Below are 22,349 nucleotides of genomic sequence, written 5' to 3' on the forward strand. Positions count from 1 at the left end.
CTGGTCGGTTCTACGCTGTTGTGAAAGATGTTTGGTTTTGTTGTTATAAAAACCAAAGGAAGAGAGCTGCAAAAGGCTTACGAGCAGGAGTCCCTAACCTTACCCGTAAGTTAGGAAACTGGAAAACTGGTCTCTTTTCACTGTAAACTGGCAAGAACATAATTGTAGATCTGAAGAAGCAATACTATTAAATCGCAGAAAACACAACAGTTAAACCAACACTGGGACAAGACTTTTAAAGGTAAGACTAAGCGAAGCGATGGTCAACAGATTTATCTAAATGTAATCAGGGTTTCCTTCAGTTCCTCGGGTAGCTAATTTTACTGCACAAAAAAACTGAAGTTCCCAAATGTTTTCTTACAGTGGGCTCCAGAAACAGCTTCAAACTGCTTTATTTTAGACCTTACACATGTTGGGGCAAACCATCATCTTCAACACTTTCATTAATCATAAACCCATCTCTCACAAAAAGTGATTATTTAAGACCTTACACAGATTAGTTAAGTAAGCTTACCAACACTGAACTTCCCATGTAGCACAGAGTCCAGGATGATCTCATCCTCCCCAAGAGCATCTATAGTCACTCCTGGGAAAGGCAGCAGGCTGCTTGTGACCTGGGCAGTCAGGTCATGCATCTTTCACTGTACACAAAACAAACACAAGTACATGTGTAAGACACACACAGATTATCACCAACAAGAGATACAGACCTAAACATGTTTCTGACACCCTTGATGCAGAGATGTGATGCTTAGGGGGTGGAGAGCATGGCAACCACGTCTACATCTGACCGTCAAAGTAATGTACGCCATTTTGTTGTTGTTGTTTGGCATTCAACTACTAGATAATAAATGAACTAAAACAGCAAAACAGCCAATAGGCCATCTGTCTACTTGGCTTCTCTATTAATCATGCTTTTTCAGAGATGTGGCACACCAAAAAAACTACAAAAGGTCTACAAATACAGCCTGCAATTCTCCCACTAAGAAACTGATGTGACAGAAAGGAGTGTCAGGGCTGCTTACTAAATACAAGTTATCAGTGGCTATTACTAGGAACAGACAAAACTGACTCTACAGAGGGACAGTCTAAAGGAACAGGGTTGTTAGGATGGTACCCCTGCTGAAACATCACAAGAGCTTGCAAGGGACAGAAGTCAACATCAAACCAGATGTCACTTCAGGTAGAGGACCAAAACCTCAGGTATAATGATAAAATGGCTGTTCTTAGAAATGTAAAAAAAAAATAAAAATAAAAAATGAAGCAACATGTACTGTAGGTTTTCAGTCTGTAAGCTTGCTGTGTTTGTAACAAAACACTCTAGCTATTGCACCAACCCTACGTTCAGATGTCCATTTGGCCCCACCGAAAAAAATGCTTAAGTACAATCTGTAGCTTACTAGAACTAGCAGAAGTCCATCAGATGACAAGATTCGCATCATCATCATCATCTGGTAGCATCATCTGGTGGCCGGCAAATGAACAGGGAGCTCTGGGTGCAGGCAACATGGAAGGAAGCTAAACAGTGTTCATTTGCATATACTGCTGACACTGTAATGATACAAAGCTGGTTGAAAATCAGCAAATATTCCTTTAATATACCTCTTGCTCTGGATGTTGATCTCTCTTGAATAATCTGCCATTTTTAGTTTGGATATCTCTGAAAACACACTGGGCTATGAGACAGATTCAAAGTGAAAACCTTTCCACTCTATAAAGGCCTCTTCAGGCTTTTACTGCCCTGCTGGGTCCTGCAGTACAAAAGAGGTCTTTCAGTCCTGTTGTAGCCCCAGTTGTCAGCAGTTCAGAGTTCACTTCCCATTTAACACAACAGCTGCAGTATGTCAGCACGTTTGGTATGGTGGGAGATAACACTGACAGCAAAAAAGATTTTATGGGCTCAATTTTAAGCGTCTTCACTGTTTACATTTACCTTCTGACACTTGGCTATATGATTCAAAACAATTTTCGGTTCCACTGTAATGCTGTTTATTCTTTTTTTTTTTATCTTTACTGTATTTTTTTTTATTTCTTCTTCAGTTTAAGGATAGGCACAATGCCAATGTTTGCATCTTTACTCTTATTTATCAACACTGAACTGTAAATTAACATAGACTGCATGATATTAAACCAAAGAGTTTTGGTAAGAAACACTGGGTGATGGAACAGGATACATACGCTGGGTTAATCAGTCCTTCAGATCAACATGCTCTCCTATCTGTAGAGGAGTTCAATGTCAAAGCTCTATTTTTTCATCTGAGATATTAAAAATGATCTATGCTGGCAACAAAACATTTAAATTATTGAGTTATTTCAGAAACAGACAATAATCAGGCACAAGCATCCCTTTTTAGCAGTGTAGTGGACAAATAATAAGCAAGGTCCAGTAAAAACCATTTGAACCTGCAGAAGACAACTGGCTAATGTTCAACATAAAAGAAGTCTTGTGGAGTAACTGGCAATTCATGGCTTACTGTAAATCTGTGCCAGGGACTCAACAGCAGTTTGTGCTGTACATGCCCCCACTGGCTTGACTCAAAACTTTGCAGCTAGCTAGCCAACTTTCAACAACTGTCAGCTGTGTTGTGTTGGTACAGTATCAGCACACCTGTCGCAGACTACTCTTACATTAATGCAGTGGTTCCCAACCCAGTCCTCAAGGCCCCCCTGTCCTGCAGGTTTTTGTTCCATGCTCACCTGGCCCAATTAAGGCCCACACACCTTCTTGCACACCCTGTTCAGGTAGATCTGTTTCAACCAATCAGCATGAAGCCCTTAAATGGATCAGGTGTGAAATAGGAGAGCTGAAACAAAAACCTACAGGACAGGGGGGCCTTGAGGACTGGTTTGGGAACCACTGGATTAATGGACAACATTTCACCCCGTCTAGGAATGAACAATTTACCGAAATATCAAAATCGCAATATGGCCAAGTAGTCAGTTGGCCATATTTTGATAAAATTTTAGATAAATTTGTGACAAAACACAAAACCTTTGTAAATTAAGTACTGTGTTACTACAGCGCTGCCCTGGCCAACAAATTGTATTTCCTAGATGTAAGAAAACATATAGTACTGGTGAAATGACTGTTGTTCACTCCTGGAGTCAGGTGGCTCTAACTACACGTAAGATGATCACCACAACAGGGAGGAGCACTAACAAGCCAACCGCCTGGACAACGTCCCCATACAGGTTAAATTTCTGAGAATAAAAAGTCATGTTGACCTTGATCTGGATATCTGGGTCATGACAAGGCTGATGACATTTTTGGGTAAGGTTAAGGTTAGGTCTACACTGATGGTATCAACACCATTTTTTTGGAATCGATCTGTATGTAGTGGAACTGTTGATTGTGTTGACGTAATGTTAGTCTCTTTGTTTTCTCACTAAAAATGCGATCATGAAGGTTGTAGTTGTGCTCAAGTCTGACACACTGGACTTGTGGCAGGCAGCTGCTTAACCCTGTAACTGGCTGGTAATGTTACTTCATTTTGGCGGCACAAATTCATCTATTCACTAATTTAATGAATGTAAATGGTGAGCCCAACAGACACCAGGTTGGTGATGCATTCACGGCAAATCAGCCACCGGGGAAGACAGGCTGTTACCAGACATCTGTTGGCATCCCCTTTGCTATTAACTTTTAGCTGCCTGTTGTAAAATAACAGCAGATCTAATCTGTCCACTTCTGTTTCAACATCTCCAAATCAAAGCATTCTGAGTCCAGGCGTCAAGATGGTGAGAAGTCTGTCAAAACGCCAGCAGCGCGTGCAACTGAAAACAATGCATTTGACTGGAAAGTGGGTTTGACACGTTAAAATCATTCACTTTGTTCAAACCTTGAGATTTCTACAATGATGTGTCAGATATTTTCTTTATTCTCCACACAGATCACTGCACCAATGCTGTCCGTCCATGTGCCACTACATGTGTTCCAAGCTGAGCAGCCCACCCCGAGCGAGCTAATAACAACCTTGTGGGAAATAATTTAATGTAGGTACTATGAAAAAAGTCCATAATTACGGTGTAACAGCGCTGGGCAATTAATTGAAAATTAACTGAAACTGAAATTCAGAACCGACGTAATCTTGCCCTTGTCTGAAATTTTGATTTTGTTTTTCAATTCTGTATACTTGCCCCACTGTGTGTTCATGTGATGACCCCTTAAAAAACATACCACCACATGTGCAGTCATGTGATCCCACCCCCTCCAGTCTGCAACACTCAAGCAACATGAAGAGAAACTTAAACATCGAGCCGACTGAGCAACTTCAGCAGCTTATACCAAAGAAAAATGCTGTGTCCGTCGTTTGGACACGTTTTGGCTTTAGTGAAAATGACACCGAACTAAAAGAAGTAAAATGTAATGTAAAAACACTGTGGAAACAGTTTCAGCGACCAAAGGTAAAACCACCAATCTGTTTCAACACTTGGAGCACAATCATGTTATCAAATATGAACGCTGCATGGCTCAAAAAAGGAGGGAGACTGACAAGCACCCAGCAACAAGTGCCTCCACAAAGCAGGTTCAAAATATTCAACAAATGACCATAAATAGTTCATCTGTATGTTTCCTTCAATTATTTTAAAATCACAAAGGTAAGATATACACTCTTTCATTAGAAAAAATATCACAGCTTTAATAACTGAGCATATTTACAGTGCAAACCGCGTCAGTGGACTATGAGGGGAAAAAAACAAAACAATCATTCATTAAGCATAATCAAGGTAAACTGTTCAGTTAATCGTGATATTGATTTGAGGTCATATCGCCCAGGCCTCAGCTGTAATATGTGTTTTCTCATCAGGCTCTGCCACCTGTAAAAGTAGACAAGAGCAAGTGGTGTCAGACTCTGTAAGTAGGCTACCCATTAATTGTCGCAACTTTTCAGCTTCCACTGATCAATATTTAATCCTCAACTTTCATTTAACTTGAAAATTATGCTCAGGTGGGAGCACTATACATTCCTATATTGTATCTGAAACCCCTGATTTTTCAAATCTCTATCAGACCTTCAACCAGAACCCAAATGCTGTGGTTGGCTATGCTGTGTTTTAGCTGGCTTTTATCATCAAGACCCGCAGGCTCTGAAATAACCTGCCTAGGGAGCTTAGGCTGGCAGAATAAACATGTTGATAATGTTGGTAAAGTTTTCTTTCAGAGACCTACTTTTATGTGATGTCTTTGATGCTATTATTTTACAGTACTATTATTTTGCAGTCATTATCTATCTCCCTTCCCGTTGCCGTTATATTTACTTCTCCCTTCCTGTTTTAAATATTTCAATTAATTTCATGAGCATAATACAAAAAGTACAGAATAAAATGTACTATCATCTCATCACCACCCATCACTATTATGATGTGCTCCATGATTCCTAGAACTATAGCCGGTATATGTCCAACATATGTAAACTGCTCCTTGTTTATGCTGTCTTCCCTTTGACTTGTGGGTGCAATACTGTTTCCATAAGATAACACTATCTCAAACAGAATGGTATACAGTGGTGCATTCAAGGCCAGCTCAACGTGCCTGGAAAATTTTTCTAATGGGGTTCATAGTACAGCATCGGACACAACACTGCCCTCCCCGATCACAATGGAAAACAACACCAAGGATTCAAGTGAACTCCCGCGCAACATGCTTGCCACTTGGCTGCCACATGCCATGAAATGGGACGCACAGACATGTATGACGGCACTGTCTCTCCTACTAAACTAATACACACATTTAACAACGCAGCAGCAGTGTTTCGGAATAGATACAATTTCAGATCTTACCCAATTAGCAACACAAGTTACAGATTTGTGTTTAAGGTCAACTAACGTGAATGTAAATCTAGCCTCCCAAAACTAGCTTGTCTCACTGTCACATGGGTGTCAAATTCGGCAGTCTAAATGTTTGCTAGCTACCGAAATCCGCTTCGTAACTATTAAACAAAATGCGTGATGCCAGAATCCACTCGGCACCACAACGTAATAAAGCTCATAAAATCAACTACAGTTTTTTTTAATGTTAGCTCACCACTAGCTGCATTTCGTTACACATTTAGAGCAAGTGGTTAGCATGGCGCTAGCTTGATCCGATGTAAACAAACAATGATGGATAATTTGGCGGATTTGCAGCATCATAAAATACCAGCTAGAGTAACCAACGACTATAGTGAAACTTAACTAATTAAATACTAAAAGGGCGCGGTGGTTATATTTGCTGGGTTAGATTAGCGAGATACCCAGTTAGCTTGCAAGGTCATGTCGGATTATGGCTAGCTAACTGTTAATGGCTCCAGTTATTTCCAGTAACACGTCTTTATAATCAAGTTACTTATCACAAAGTTGGAATATGGGATGGGAAGTTGCCGTTATACCTACTTAACGCCGAGTCATCTGTTTCACACGAACAAATCAACTGGAAATTCCTCATTAGTGGAGCTAACATTACTCGTTTGAAAAGCAGCTAGCTAACGTTAGCCAGTAGCAGACCGTGGTAGTTGCGTTCGCCGTGCTAAGGGCTAGCAGCTAATTTGAGTCGACAGGGTGGAAGTTAGTTCTTCAACGACGCACTCTTGGTCTGACACTGACGTTTAGTTTGCAGTTCATGTTAGCATCAGGGTGGCTACAGCTGTTAATCGTCACCGTTGGGAGCCGCGTCTTTGATTTAAAACTGTTAGAGTAACGGCACTGATTAAGACTTTCGTGAGCTATCTTTAGGTTAGCTCGCTACATGCTAACGCTAGCTGGCGTGATGCAATGTGCGGCTAGACAGATGCTAACTACGTGAACATTACCTGTCTGGATGTGTTGACAGCTGTATCAGGGCAACGAATGTTTTGTTTTTCTTCACGAAATCTGAAAGTCCTTCCTCCCTCTGTCATAATCCGCTTCGCTTCGATAACCGTGTCATGTGTCGAGCCGTCTAGGCACTTTATATCGAGCTAGCAAACACGAAAAGCCTTCGTTAGGCTACGGCTTCTCCATTGCAAGCGCCATTTCCACGGTAGCAAAGTGCTGTTCTGAGTCCAGACGCAACTCAGCGACGCACTTTCCAAAGTCCCGCTAACGTCAAGCCGTCCTGGTGGAGCAACGCGAGAAGAGAATACATGAATTTTTTTTTTTTTTTTTTTTTTTTTTTTGCAATACATGACTGTGCAATACACAATCCTGCGAGGATGAATGGTTTTCTAAAGTTTTATCAGTATGTAAAAAGGAAGCATTAATTATATTTTTTCACACTGTTGATTGAAACTGGATATTAAAACAGTGCATTTCAATTTAAGCAAATTTTACTGGAAGAGATTAAGAAATAAAACTTAATATTTACATTTTCTTTAGTCCTATTAAAATGATTAAAAGTCTAATTTTAACCTACAACATCTCAATATTATCATTAGTCTTATCTAATGAGTTTTACCATTTATGAGTGATATTATGACACGGCCTTCACTAGACCCTGAACTGTGTGCATTTTTTATACAGGAAAAACAAATGTTGCGACTGGCGTCAGCTTGGTTATTACAATATTATATCAGAGGCAACAGCTCCAATACATTCCTCTGGTGTAAGTGGTATTTAAGAGAGCGATACTGTATGTCACCATGAACAGACAACCTGCAGTACTGTACCTTTAGACTGGGATGCCAGCCGGAAATCTACTGCAACCAGTCATTACTGCATTAAGGAGTTAGTTTCAGAGGCTGCTCAGTGTATGAGTATGTCATTTCAGATGTATAGGACAACCAGTAATCTGTGTGTGTGTGTGTCTGAGTGAGTGAGTGAATTCTGCCATCTTGCTCCTCAACCTTAAGTCAATCTGCCATGATATCACTACTAAAACCACTGTAAACCACTTGTCACGCATGTCTTGAAATTACTGTGGCTATTTTTTTGCCAAATAACTGTAATGGACCAATTGCATCTGTGTTAAAAACAGTAATTGACCATAATAATTAACTGTTTATAGTTTTATGTTTGTAGTCCCATCATATAATCTGCTACTCCCTAAATCAACGACCAACCAATGAACACTGGGTGGCAGCAGTATGGATGATTTTTTTTTTTTTTTTTTATCTCCCTGCTAATAATGAGCAGGCTAATGTAGATTTTTTTTCTATGGAAGTGGGAAAAGGAAAACATACCTCATGTATCCTTATTTATCTCATAACTAAGAACAGCATACCGTATATAGTATGTGGCATCATGTGGATCAAATGCCAAGACAAAACTTCTATCCATCTACCTCGACAGAATACACAAGGCAACAGTAATGAAACCTATTGCTGAAGAGGTGAACAAGAAGCTGGATTGCAGTGAAGCTGCCATTAGTAACATATACATTTCTTGGAGTGAAACTGTGTCAGCATCATGTGTCAGGAATTTGGCTTAAGTTCCACATATAAAAATGTTTATTGATTTTATAAAAAAAAAAAAAAAAACGAGCTTGTAAACACACAAAATAAAGAATCTTTATAGACAATTCAGTGATACTTAGTGTCAGCAGAAAAAAGTTAAAGCTATACAAGAAGATTGTTTATTATCACAATTACCATAATTCTCCAAACCACAAATTCTGGGTTATATCATTCACTTTTTGGGATGACTTTCATGTCGAAAGCCAGTATTTACAGCATGATGTGTCTGAAAAATACACATAGTTCAGTGAAACTGACGATGTGATTTATATCTGATGAACTTTAAGGCACAGAGCCAGCAGGAACTAATCAAAACAAACAAACAAAAATAATTAAAAATAGTCATTTCTATATAACCAATACTGACACTTGAGACTGACAAACAATTGTTCTGATGGAATAATACGGGATGCTATGGAGAAGCTCAGATGTACAAGTTAAATATTTTATTGTCAGCCTTCAACAAACTGGAAGTCTGGGATCGTGGAACAGGGTCCAAGATGAAATGTCGAATGTGAATGCGTAGTATTCTGATGCACCGATTTTCTCTTCATCTGCTGCTCAATCATCCGGTCAAACTGCTCTCTTTCTCTGGGACATGACAAAACAGTGGAAAAATAAAATTATTATCCATATTCAATACTTATTCTAAAAATTTTTACTATATAAGGGATGGCAAGCCCAGTTTAAAAAAACAAAAACAAAAAAACATGCAGCAGCAGAAGTGTTTTTCATTTCCTTATATTTTCATCAGAGTAAACGCTCGTGTGAAATTAAACATTTTTTAACGACCATGTAGAACACAAAGTTTTTATGTTCCTGAGTTTATTGTGTTTATCCGGCCAGTTCCCTTTTGCGCTCTTGTTTGTTGCACATACGCGCACGTGAAAAGCTGTTCAGAAATCAGACTAAGGGTTTACATGGCAGCATCATGTTGTCTTGACTCTCTGGGGCTTTTCAGACTTGCTGGAACGCTTGTTGGACTTGAAACAGCCACAGGTCTTAAGAGCACTGCAACAATATGTTATCAAATATTTTCATACTTAACACTGCCTTAAAGCTCACTCACTAAAAACGTGTGATGCCTGAAGCCACGGCTGTTAAAGCTTCATACTAGACTGAAGCACGTTGCCAGCCCTCAGCTCTTGTGATACAACGTTAGAGTGGTAAAATAATCCTCAGTGAAATGGTTGATTTGGATAACAGGTGCAGTCAAAGAGTCAATCAAATGGCAGCTTGAGGAATACAAGTTGAGGTTGTGTTCTGATTGGACCGCCATACTCGGTACGCATCAAAGTAGCTTTTCATCCCCAACAAAACCACTCGTATGACTCAGGGAACTGAACCGACAGGCCTTTTACTGCACAAAACGAACTTCAGATTCTTATTTTCATTGTGCTTTCTACTCCCAATTATGACAATAACAAAAACATTTCAATGAAAAATTACATATTTTAGTTTACCATCCCTTTAAAGTCTAATTTTTTTAATCAAGCCTTACCTGTTACTTATGGATCGTCCTTTTAGGTACTTTTCTTCTGCATTTTCTATTGACAACTTGTCCACTCCAGCTATGGCATAGATGATGGCCTGCATAAAGGCACAGCTTTTACAACACTTAAACCAGCTACCGTACCTGTGATCTGCATTTCAGCAAATGTGTAACACAGGTCCAAATGCTAAAACAAAATGCCAAACAAAAGTGAGCCTGCCAAAATTAACACTGACAAAAGGACTACAGGATAACAACTTCCAAAAGAAGGATTCCCTCTCATAGGCCCGTTAGTCATGTTATCTTTTTTCTGCCTATGACCGCTGAATCCCAGCTCACCTCGGGCAGAAGCACATCCAGCACAAAAGCGACACGCTGCATGAACTGCATGCTAGCCAGACAGGGGGCGGTCACAGGGGCCCTTTGATAAAGTTCATTCAGGTAACTGTAGACTTGGTCCAACTGCTCATCGTCTTCCAGGTACACATTCACTACATGTCTCCGTTTAGTGTTCAGGAAAGAGCGCAGCCATCTGGACTGCTGCTGCCCACTGATAACAGCCTGTGAGGAGGCAGAGAGCAATAGAGGTGGAGAAAGACAGGAGGGGGAGAATTTAGTTATCCAGGAAATGTCTGTAGACCATGCATGCTCTTTTTCAGAGTTATACACATTTATTTTACATGCGTGAGCTGACACAACGCACAGAATGTACAGAATGGACGGACTGCATTTCTCTGCACAAGCTGTGTAGCGTCCTGTTTAAGGGCTCAGGAGGCTATAGTTCAATCACTAGTCCTTAATCACTGGTACACTTGGTTCAGACTGGATGTAGACGCAGAGCGACACATAAATTCACACGCAAGCAGGAGCTTAGCTGTTCACACCAGAAGTGCATTTCAGCGCTGCTTACAATGTTTCTGTCTCTCTCTGTCTCTCTCTCTCCCTCTCGCGTGGAACAAGTAGGTAACTTAACGGTTGTGTCTGCATGGCTCTCATGGCTGGACTGAATTATTACCACTCCGGCTGTTAAAACAATGTATTTTCAGTGAAAATGGAAGTAACTCACAGAGAGACCTGCCAATAAGGAAACCATGCAGACTGTATTTTCTAATGTATTCTGTTAAGAAAGAGCACTGACACTGTAACTCTGTGGTGGATGGCAGATTCTGAAAGCTCATTAAAATGTGGGAGAAAATCTGGGGTTATTAAACCCCAGGAGAACAGCAGGAGAGGGGCAGGAAAATCAGAAGAGTTGGCGACCACGGGATGCATATTTGACAATGTGCAATGTATTTTCAGTGTGTTTTTTGTGAAATTTGCTTGCGACGCATGGAGGGAATAAACAAGATGCCAAAACTAGTACTTCAGATCAAGGGCCGTCTGTCCAGCTCCACGACACAGCACGTTCAGTCTGTTCAACCATGGACTTAAGCAGGTTGTTCCGTATCTTCTTGTTGAAGATACTTAACAACCACTCACTACTCCAAACCAAATGCCAGATATTATAGAGTTCATGAAGGCGGCAACTTCTCACAAGTAGTCGACCCCAGCGCAGCTGTTTCCAACAAGTATGTCCAATATGTTGCAACATGAAAAAGCTTGATATTGCAAGAACTGGGCAGAATAGCCTCTGACCATACCAGCAGGTGGCTCTCTACCATGCGCTGCTTGACAATGAAATGAACCAGCTTCTCACTGGCACGGTTGTGGGCGGCATGAGTCCGGTCAGGTAGCAGCCTCTTTGAGCTCTTGTTGACCTCCTCCTTCAGCACAGTTGAATTCTCCTCTTTATGATCATCACACCGCTCCTCCATCACCATCTCGCTGGCAATGATTATTCTCTCTGAGACTGCCTGAGGATACGTCCTTCTGACTGGGTAACCTGAACAAGTTAGAGACAACAAAACGAAAGATGACCAGGATCAGGAAACATCTGTAGAACTGTGAGCTTAAGAGAAAAAAAAAACAACTAATTTCAACTTACTCATATCGTGGGCAAAGTATTCAATGAAGGAGCCAGTAAATGAGCCGCATGCTGCAAAGACAATGCAAGCATCAATAATTTTGCTTACTACACTGTGGCACTGAAACATTCCTTCTAACATGCTACACGCCTGAAACATTGCTGAATGCTGTTACGCATTTTTCCCCTGAATAACCAGTACATGAATCCTGCTTACCAATCCGGATTCTGTAGTCATTTATCAAATCGATGGACCATTGAATGGCAGCACTGTAGTTTTCCTTGGCTTTACTCTACACAAGCAATATGAGAGACAGATGTGCAATGTCAATAATGGAGAGGGAACATACAGTATGAAACTGGAGTGTATAATTTGTTTGCTATTCTTACCACCAACTGATTGGCCTCTTCACAGTCAAAAGGCTTCAAGGGTTTCAGAGCCACAGTCAGCCTTCAAGAACACAAACATCACACACTGATTTGACAATCTGCCCATAATTCACTGACAACTGTTTTTTTAGTATAATTGTGATCCATGTGGTTAGTTTTGTTGACGGCACATCAGACAGCACATGGGTTTTTACTATCACATTAAATTGTGCGGGGCCCCTATCTGACAAGTCAAATCACTTTCTCTCAAAAGATGATCACTGGCAATCACTCAGTGTGCAGTTAAAATTTTAGGGAGGCTCTGCACAGACCCTCTGTGACCTGTGCAGCTCCACGTGCAACTTGCAGGGGCATAAATCAGTCATATCACAGGCGGTGATCAGAGGGTTAAAAATTTTAGTTCCTACCCTTTACTCTTTTTGCCAATCAGTTGGTCATCAATGAACAGGATACTGGCTTTTTTCATCTTGGGGTACACACTTTTTACCTGCAGAGAAGAACAGTAACAAAATGAATTCATACCATTAAAAAGTAAATGATTATTGCAAGCTCTTCTCTAAGGCCTTGATTTCAAAAGGTTAATTTAAAAGTTAGAAAGTGATATCTGTATCTTTATCTTATGGTTTGGTTAGGTTAGGGTTGCTGTTTGAGTACATATTCAATATGTAACTACATAAAACTACACTCAGTCAATCAACAGGTTTACATCTGATAAGCAGATTTACAGTTTAAGACCTTTTTGATGCTGCATGGGATTGGATACAGGATGCAGTATCCAAAATAAATACACAAAATGCTGGCAATTCAAGAGTGTTTCAGTGTCCTGTGGTCTACTGTTTCAGAGCCTGTTCCAACCTGACGAGAATAAAATCAACAACTGCAACTTTTTGACAAGTCAAATTTTAAAGACTGAATACCAGCACAAAATATTAACAGCTTCAATGAAAGGAAAAAAAACTTTAGCCTTAAACACACACACACACAGTTTATTGTGAAACATAGATTCATTGTGAAACTGCACCGTTTAAATGCATTTCTGCAAGTTAAAAATATGGCTAAAACTAATTTAAATAATAATTGTCCCAAAATGATGTATGTTCGACCTTCCACCTCCTTTGATTTTAGAGGTTATTGCCTCTTCTCTGAACTTTATCAGCAATAAAATAAGTTCAATCACAATTCACACTCTCTATCAACAATTCACTTTGTGATACTGAATAAATTATGTGATTTTATTCATTTCACTAATTCGATTTATCTTTTTTTGTGGTTTGTAAATGATAGACATGATGATCAAGACTAAATGTAGTTTACAGGAATGGTCTGCAAGTGGATTCTGAGCTTAACATTGTTTAAATGCATACTGTTTAGCTTTCATTGTAAGGTTTTGGGGTGGTCGGTGGACAAATTATTAAATGTTGTGTTATACACTACTTCTTAGGACGACACAAAAAGGCAGAACATGGGCAAAAAGAAAACAGGAAGTCTTCAAAAAAAATAAAAATAAACATATATGCTGTGCCCACTTACCATTGCAGGCCAGAATGGATAATTTCTAAATTTGCACCACACAAAAACTCCCTCTGTAATGGGCTCTGAAAGAGAAAAATACTCGTGGTTAGTTGAAGTTTCAATCAGATTGATTCCTCGCATAATCAGCGGCAATCTGCATTAAGTCAATGCCATTTCTCTCACTTTTATTCACCCGCATCAGGAAGCTGGGCAGCTCCTCCTCGTTCTCCTCTTCTTCCTCCTCATCCTCCTGGATGGAGAAAGAGGCCAGTTGGTCCTCATAGTGACTCAGCTCTATTGAGAGCTCTGACGACAGCTCCGCATCGTCTTGATTTACAATGTCCAAACATCATGATGGTGTTGGAGGAAAAATGAAGCAGTATTAGATACTTTCATTTGTATATACTTACTTTAAAGTGCAGATGGCTGACATTTTACTGCCTGACAGACAGCTATTTACTTAAGCAAAACGAACAATAAAAAAAAAGAAAACTGCATAAATTGTAACATTGTAGCAGAGAGCTGCAATAACTGAAATACTTTGTTTATAGCAAAAACATGAAACCACCTAAAAATGGCTTTGAAAATGTCAGCTGCATGGCAAGCAGGTTAATATACAACCAGAAAAAGTCCACCTAAGGCACACTGCATAGAGGATGGAAAGTAAACTTAAGGATAACTGTACATATGTGCTAGTGCATCTGCTTTGAGTTGTCATATTTAAAATTCACGATTTAATCAAACTGCTGAAAAGCATGGTGTTGGCGATCAGAAATGGGTGACAAAAGGATCAACCTTGATCTATGGCTTCAGGCTCCAGCAGCTCAAATCTTGGTCTACAGCGTATGGGTGGCTGAGTGGTGGCTTCTTTTGGCTTCGCTCCTTCCTCTACTTTCTGTCGCTTCCTGTGCTGCACCTTGGCTGGAGGAACACTGTTTTCATGGCAGCTCTGCGTCTGCTCCCTTGAGAGTCTTTTTCTGAGCCGTCCCGTCTGGGCAGCACAGCGCTTCCCAAGTCGGCTTTGGGTCTTTGGTGTGCTGCATGGCAAATGCATCTCTGATGCCTAAAACACAACAGACCTAATATCAGGATGCTTTGAACAAGGCAAGGGCAAAATAATTTTCTAATATAATTACAGTTTCTTTCAATTTAATTTTTTTTCCATAGTTTTATTTAAATTGGTTAGAGCTAGAAAACTGCCAACTCGGCAGCCACATGGCCAGCCTGAAAGCGACTTCCTCTCTCTGTGGTCCTTCCCAAGATTTCTTCCCTTTGGGTGTTTTCATCTATGAATAAACTTGAATTTGTCTTATCTGTGATTCTGATTTTATCCATTTCTCTGTGTTTATATTGTTGGTGTGTGTCTGCCCTCTTCTGTTTTACATCTTGCTCTTTTTTATTGTGAAGCACTTTGGTTCAAATTTGCAGGGCTATATAAATAAACCTGAATAACAATTATATACTGTCACTGAAACAGTGAACTTAGAATATACAACAGTGGAATAATGACAGGATTAATCACCTTTAATTGCCTGGTGGATACAGTTCTCTCTAGCTTCTCTTTCCTGGCTCGAGGAGGCGACTTTAAGACGGTGAATGGGGTGTCAGCAGAGGAACTGTGGACTGATGTGGGCGTCAGGCAAAGTTCTTGCATCAGTTGTATTCGTCCACTGCGTCTCTTTGGTGTGCTTGCTAAGGGGCTTGGAGGGGACTGGCTCAGAGCACTGGATGCATCGGTGGCTGGAGATGAAGCCATCTGTGGGTTCATTTTCTTCACCGGCATCTTTTTAGCTTTCCTTTTTCTTGATTTACGCGTAACACCTGAAAGATCAGCAGCAGTCAGCGGCGCAGCACCTTTAATTGCAATTCTCAAAGTCTCAACGCGACTGACATTTTGAGTTCTTTCATCCTATGGCTCTATATTCCTTCAAACACTGACAACGCTTCAGAGAGTGTTTTTTGTGCTAACACGTGTAGGTGACTCTTTCAAAACGCTGTAAAGTCATTTTGACTGCAAACAAAACTGAAAGAGACACTAGGCAACATTATGAGCTTGGCTGTATACCTTCCATTCTTTGCATAAGTTTGTGTCGTCTTGTCACTGAGAAAACTGGCCTTGAGTTCAGTAGAGTGCCAGGACATTTCATGAAGGATGCAGCCCTGATAGCTCGTCAGGGCTGCATGTGTCCATCGGCCAAACGCTGGCTTGCTGTTATCTGTTCCTGTACAGGAAACGAGAAGACAAAATCATCAGTGTTTCCTCTGTAATTTTTGTGCAGCTCTGGTTCCTTTGAGGGGGCTGTTCACCATTTGTCCCATACATGTCATTTCTTTGGGCTTCAATTATCATCCAAGCTTCACTTCTAATGCTTTTTAAGACTAAATTACAATGTTACTTCACATTTTGATGTTGCATTTTTCCATTTATTTGCTCTGGTGGTAGCAGAATACTCCTAAACGAAATTAGGGCTGCACAATGTAGACACAATATCATACCTCAATATTTATGCCAAATATCTTGAGAGTGATATAATTGTACAATATGACTATGGGCTCACACTTTCAAGTGTAGCAACGGTGAAAATTAATCTGAAAACAACAACAACAATAACAGCATAATCATATCAAACTGACATGGAAAATGTAGCTACTCAACAAAAAGTTATTGATCAAAATAGACCAATCACTGTAAGGCTAACTCAAAATGATATCATCCATGTCCTTCCTTTCCTTCTGAGATATCAATATGTCGCATGTTCATGTCTAGATAACAATATTATAATAACGATACATCGTCTACACCGGACTATGCCTTTTTTATTCTTATTTTGATGACACATTTTTCTTGCAGTGGGGTTAATCGCCTTGCCTTTGGTGGTAAAGTAACACTATATATCACGTTATACCAGAAACACTGAGATCATGATCATCCAGCCTGTAATTAATGAGCTACACAGTGACACTGGCCTGCTCCAGAGCCAGAGACAGGACAGTTCCTCTTTCCCTCTGTCCATTTTGTTCTTGAGGTTAGCACCAGACACTTCACTGACTGCAGGCGCTGACTAAAGCCAGGTACTTTCCCTTACCTGTGGTTACCGAGAAACGTGCAGTCGTGGGGCGTAACGCTTCATCAAAACAGGCCTAGCGAGACAGCGTTGCCTCATGGTGTTAAATGACTGTACATAAACATTTGCTGTGTTGTCGCGCAAGAGAGCTAAAGTCCTCTTTGGCTAGACTGCCTTACGATAGATAGTGCAAGAAAGGTGCCAACGCGAACACATTTTGTGTCAACCGCGTATGTCAAGCATGTTTACAAACAAAATGTCAACTCAACTGGTGCGTGCACTGCTACAAACTTGGCTGACGTTAGCATCGTGACGTTAGCCAACAAGTAACAGCTACAAGTGATTTCTGCATCAAACCAACACGTGCACTAAAATATTTGAAGTGAAATCGGTTATTTGGCGTCGCATGCAGCAGTTTAAGGGGCATTTTAACTCTGTAGGAGGAAAGAAAGATCCACTAACTTATACCTCGCTCCGAGGCGTTGACAAGGCTGCAACTCTTCTTCTTCTTCTTCAGCATAACCCAATGCCTCCGATTGAGGAAGACCCCGCGCATGCGCAGCTCCTCCAACAACCAAGACAGGAACACGCTGGAAATCGTCCTGCGACTCGTTTTCACCGTGTGTTTCCACGCAAAATCGGATTGCAAACTGATAAATGACACATTCAGTCACCGAGACAATCTGAAGTCTTCGGTTAGTAGCTGTAGCCAGGTGTGTCAAATATACATCATCCGCATATGTACAAAAACAAAGAGCAACACGTGTAAAATAAAGATCCTTTTCGCCGACAAACAGATTTCCAAAGTATGGTAAATGGCCAGTTGCTTAGTTCTTGAGTCAGTTATGACAGCACAGGGAGATCAAATTAAGTTCCCCGTAAGAAATAAACACAAAAGTGGCTTGGTGCCTATAATACGGATGTCTTAGAGGAAGTAGTGAGCGCGGATTTCTCTCTTGCTGTTGCTTTTCCTCTCTGACAGAAGCAGAGCAGCCTCTGATTGGCTTAGCTTGACCTTAGCTGACCTAACCAAGGGAGGCAAGGAGAGGCAATTAGCATTAGTCGTAGAAACTGAATGAATGGATTTCTATGTTACCAGTCAATCAGAGGTAGAGTAGGTGTTGGTCTTCCTGGAATCAAGGTGGGGAAAAAATAAAATAAAAAATTAAATCTGGCACCATAAAGCCCTTTTCATAGTTGGGCTTCTTTAGGGGCCTTCACATTAGGGACTCAGGCCCAGATCCAAGTACACTTGACTCTAAAGTCTGGTTTGTTTGATTAGTGTGACCAAAACATACCATACCCCAGCACAGATCAGCGTACCAGGCCTAAGTCCACTTGGAACAGGTGGTCGCGGGTTTGGTCCAGTGTACATAGCACCACTCTCCCTCTTCAAACCCTCTCAAGGTCACTCAGCCTGCTAATGTGTCTGCGCATATTCTCATTCGTCCAGGTCATAGGCATCTCATGGAAATTGAATCAGGTCAACTGGACTTTATTTATTTGAGTTATATGTCTGAGACTACCAGTCTAGTCTAATGAACAGCATGAACTGATGAAGCCACTTGGATAACTAAGTCCAGTTGACCTGATTCAATTTCCATGAGATTACTAATGTGAAACCTGACTGGTGGGGAAATGGAGGGGGCTGTGCAATCGTACTGTGGCAAGGTACAAAGTAATCGTACCCAATGTGAAAGGCGCCTTAGCCCTAGACAAACTAAGCCCAGGGGTAACTCTTGTACTAACTAGTATTTACTAACCCAGGGTTAAAAGTTATCCTAAACAACACTCCATCCCAACATGAAGGACACATACAAGATATTTCTTTAAGTAATGCCACAAAGCCAACAGCAAAGCCAGAGAGAACCAGCCCGTTTAATGTTGTGTTCACAGCATTGGATAGTTATTTCTGGCTTGCAAACAGTTTGCACTTTACCATCACATTCTTCTCCTTTCGTGCAGTAATGTGCAAATCTCCACCCCTCAAAAGTTGTAGACTGCTCTGCCATTTTGTCTGATCTCCCATGCAAACTCTAGCCAAAGTGAGGTGATGATGACTTGCAAGAGGTCAGATGACTGTTGTGCAAGCATGCATGAAGACAAGTTAGACTATTTTGTTCTATTTGTCCATTATGCAGATAATTGAAGAACTTACAAAGTGTGTGTTACAACACTGGCAGTGACTACATTTATAAAACAGCTGTTTTGACCTCAGTTCTGTCAAAAGCGGCTGAACTGGACAGCAGATTCCAAACCCTGATTATTTATATTGTTAAATGGTGTCAGAGCACAATCCAACATTGTTTTGGTGACAAACAATGTGGTGGTTTGCCTACTTCCTTGTTCTGATGTTTACATTTTTGCTTAACATATTTATCTACTCTTGCCCTCTTCATCCAGTGAGCACTTTCTGAATGTGTGCAATTATGAAGTGACATGTAGTTCTGATATGTGGTATATGTGGTATATATGTTATTATTGATTTACAGGGAAATGAAATTGTTGCTCTTGATGCCAAAACATCCATTTGATCTAAAAAAAAAAAAAAAGAGGAAAATCATAGACATGCAGGAGTTTTGCTGTTTAGAAGCGTATTTCTCACCACTTCTCTCTTTCTCTCTCTTTCTCTTTCTCTTTCTCTTTCTCTTTCTCTCTCTCTCTCTCGCAACAGAATTTCGTTCTCTTGTGTATGCAAATGCACAGTGAAAATGACAATAAAAATCTTGAATCCTCTGTGACGCTTTCTCTCTGTCTTCTTCTGTGTGTACTTGATAAATGTGGAATGAGCTGCAGAGTGCTGATTCATTTTGACAGAGCTGTTCAACACACAGCTCTTGGCTGTGTTGGCTACCACTGGTTCTTTGATCTGTTGACCAATCATGAACAATGATCACTCACTCACTCACTCACTCATTCACAGACACGGCGGTCTCTAACGCTGGTCCAATTCTTTGTCCAGTCAACAAGTTGACAGTAGGTGCCAGATAAGGAGGGAGACACAGGTTTGGCTGGTAATATTTATGTGGATGAAGCAGGAAGGCTACATGCCACTATTTCACCCTGGAAATACTGCACTCAATATATTCCTCACACTGCATCGGTGTGTTATGTTTATTATGACTCTCACTGCATCTTGCATCTTATATGCCCGGCGACCTGTGCCAAAACAGCCATGGCACATCATTACACACCATCAGCCATTTGATATAAGTCCTTTGGCAATCAGTCCTTTTTTTTTTTTAATAATCTTCAGTTCATCCTAATTATTGGGTCCCAGCACTTATCAGCACATAACAAAATGTAGGCCTAATTACAAAGCAAGGTTTTTAGATGATCTTGATGTTTAAGCTTTCAGAATAAAGCAAGTCAGCCTGAGGAGTGGCATATGCAATGGTCGTAAACAAGGCCCCCGACATAGCATTTAAAGTGAGCACAAAACATGCATAAAATGCTGCACAAATAATTGCAAGAACGGTCAAAAATGTTCTGAATAAGGGCAAAGATCCACTCAGCTGAAAAACATTAAAACGCACAGGCAGTGTCTCCATAAAGAGAATTCTCTCTCCTCCAGGTTCTCTAAGCTCTGACTGTGGCAAATGGTTTGTCAGGCAACAAAACATGAAATCCCGCCTGTCAGCTCTTACCATGGAGAAACGATTTTTTTGCTCAGTTGTGACAGGAATTTCAAAGCTTTACTGAAAAAGAGGCATCAGGCTGCAACGTGTGGGGAGTGTTTCTCAGATTTAAATGGTAAAACATCAGCTGAGTCATATAGGAAGAACAAATTTTGATCTCCGCCAATCCCTAATATGACACCAGAAAATCTACAGTGGCAAGACATAAATGCTGCTTTAGAATCTGAGGGCACAAGGATTTGACTCAACACCAGACAATGCATGACAGGGAGAAACTTTATCAGAACGCACAGTGATGAAAAAGTTTACCATCAACAGCACAGTGCAATATACAAATCCATGTACAGACACTTGTATGTGAGAGAAGTCTTGCCACTGCTCTGTGTGTAATGCAGTGTACTCATCTCCAGGACTCTGCTATGCACAAATGGGGACAGAAAAACCTTAAGTGCTGAAGAGTTTGGTTACATCTTGGATCCTACCTGATCAGCACAGTACTCACAAGATAGAGGGTGACTACACCATTACACCACGATTTAAGGATTACAGCCTGAAATACCACATCTGAAAGCACACCAGCGGGGCTCAGTGTAAGGAATCCAGCAGATTTCCTGTAAAGGCAGCCAGTCTTCTCAGTGATCATCTTGTTTGCTTGCTGTGGTGGGATGAATGAATGAAATTATAATCATATAACAAAAGTCATTCAGTAACAATAAACTAAATTAACTACACAGGGCACAAATCAAGATGACTGATGTAACAGAACACACTATTCATTTAAAACATATTCGTGCATTAGTCAGATGACCTTTAGACTTCTAATGATGCACTGATGTCAAAATCTTCAGCCCAGTCAACTGGAAAAAAATGTTAGCATTTACGTTTCTGCAAACCAAGGACACATTAAAATGTCACATTTTCAAGTTTCCTGATGATGTGAGTGAAAAACACCACATTAGGAGATAGGTGGGGTGGTGGCAAAATTTTATTTTGGCGACTGGGTTACAATGTTACATCTACACCTTTAAAGTAAGTTATCAGTGACTGCCAACCTGCTTCAACAGTGCCAAATGACTCCCTGTGTCCACAGCCAGTCAGCACTGGAAAGAAAAGAACAGGTTGACCATTATGGCTAATGGTATGTCTTAAATAATATAACTTATAACCTTGCATTGTGCCACTCAGCACACTTTCAGTTTGGCCACTGTCTTTAAACTGCAAGAGATTAGATATTCCTGTGTTACAGAGCTTACTGAGCATGCTTGTGAGAAGGAAAATCTGAAAATCCATCACATTAAAAATAATTTGGAGGTCCAGAGGCTTTGCTCATCTGTGTTCTCCAGCAAAAACCTTACATCAACAGCAGGGGGCGCTGTGTAACCATTCATAAACTGCTTGCCATTATGTCAGCTTATTAACAGGGTTAGAGTTGCTTTCCAAACCTCCACATGGCCAAGGACGCCTCAGCTGAGGCAGATACACTTTTTTTTTTAAACTGTGGTTTCAAATTAAAAACAAGTTGTTGGGCAACATGAAAAAGCTAATAAAAAGTATTCATATATCCATCTTTGAAATGGCCTTAAGTTAAAAATGTGGTGACTGATTCAGCAACATGTAACAAGAGAACCTTTTGGTTTAGGTTGTTATGTCTAGTGGTGGACACGTCACATTAAAGAGAATGAAGCTCATGATCACAATGTTATTTCCAAACTGTGCAATAAATTGAATAATAGTGAAACTTAACGATGCATCTTACTGGGCACTCCTTCAGAACATCCTTAGGAGAACACATGGAACAAATCATAAATATGTTTAATTAATTTCGTTTACTGCTGTTGAATGGATTGTGTTGGCACTCAGTTTTGAGCTCTTTCAAAAGTC

General features: G+C 40.5%; 2 protein-coding genes across 3 annotated transcripts in view; both read right to left on the minus strand.

Moving 5' to 3' along the window:
* ahctf1 (AT hook containing transcription factor 1) overlaps positions 1-7,012 on the minus strand; it is a 32,737-nt gene extending 25,725 nt beyond the window's left edge. For both annotated transcript variants that reach the window (XM_030078691.1, XM_030078682.1), the window contains exons 1-2: positions 6,789-7,012; positions 515-641 (exon numbers count right to left, since the gene is read on the minus strand). In XM_030078691.1, the coding sequence (XP_029934551.1) occupies positions 515-635 (121 nt within the window). In that variant the 5' untranslated portion in view covers positions 636-641; positions 6,789-7,012. The remainder of the gene's footprint in view (positions 1-514; positions 642-6,788) is intronic.
* Positions 7,013-8,839: 1,827 nt separating this feature from the next.
* Positions 8,840-17,717, minus strand: LOC115357133 (PWWP domain-containing DNA repair factor 3B-like). Its single transcript, XM_030048513.1, has 14 exons — positions 17,299-17,717; positions 15,831-15,987; positions 15,288-15,586; positions 14,561-14,828; positions 13,949-14,092; positions 13,784-13,848; positions 12,661-12,740; positions 12,254-12,314; positions 12,081-12,156; positions 11,885-11,935; positions 11,541-11,782; positions 10,240-10,461; positions 9,910-9,998; positions 8,840-8,999 (listed from the first exon to the last, which is right to left on the minus strand). The coding sequence occupies exons 2-14, from the start codon at positions 15,910-15,912 to the stop codon at positions 8,861-8,863; spliced, it is 1,818 nt and encodes a 605-aa protein (XP_029904373.1). The 5' UTR covers positions 15,913-15,987; positions 17,299-17,717; the 3' UTR covers positions 8,840-8,860.
* Between the last annotated feature and the right edge of the window lie 4,632 nt (positions 17,718-22,349).

The sequence above is a fragment of the Myripristis murdjan genome, chromosome 3 (genome assembly GCF_902150065.1).
Source record: "Myripristis murdjan chromosome 3, fMyrMur1.1, whole genome shotgun sequence".
Taxonomy (NCBI): domain Eukaryota; kingdom Metazoa; phylum Chordata; class Actinopteri; order Holocentriformes; family Holocentridae; genus Myripristis; species Myripristis murdjan.

Excerpts from the sequence above, each read along its gene's own strand:
- LOC115357133 (XM_030048513.1), bottom strand. The coding sequence starts at position 15,912 with ATGAAATGTCCTGGCACTCTACTGAACTCAAGGCCAGTTTTCTCAGTG. Across the intron at positions 15,587-15,830 it reads ACTTATGCAAAGAATGGAAG|GTGTTACGCGTAAATCAAGA; the intron begins GTATACAGCCAA and ends CTGATCTTTCAG. Across the intron at positions 9,999-10,239 it reads TGGATGTGCTTCTGCCCGAG|GCCATCATCTATGCCATAGC; the intron begins GTGAGCTGGGAT and ends GCCTTTATGCAG.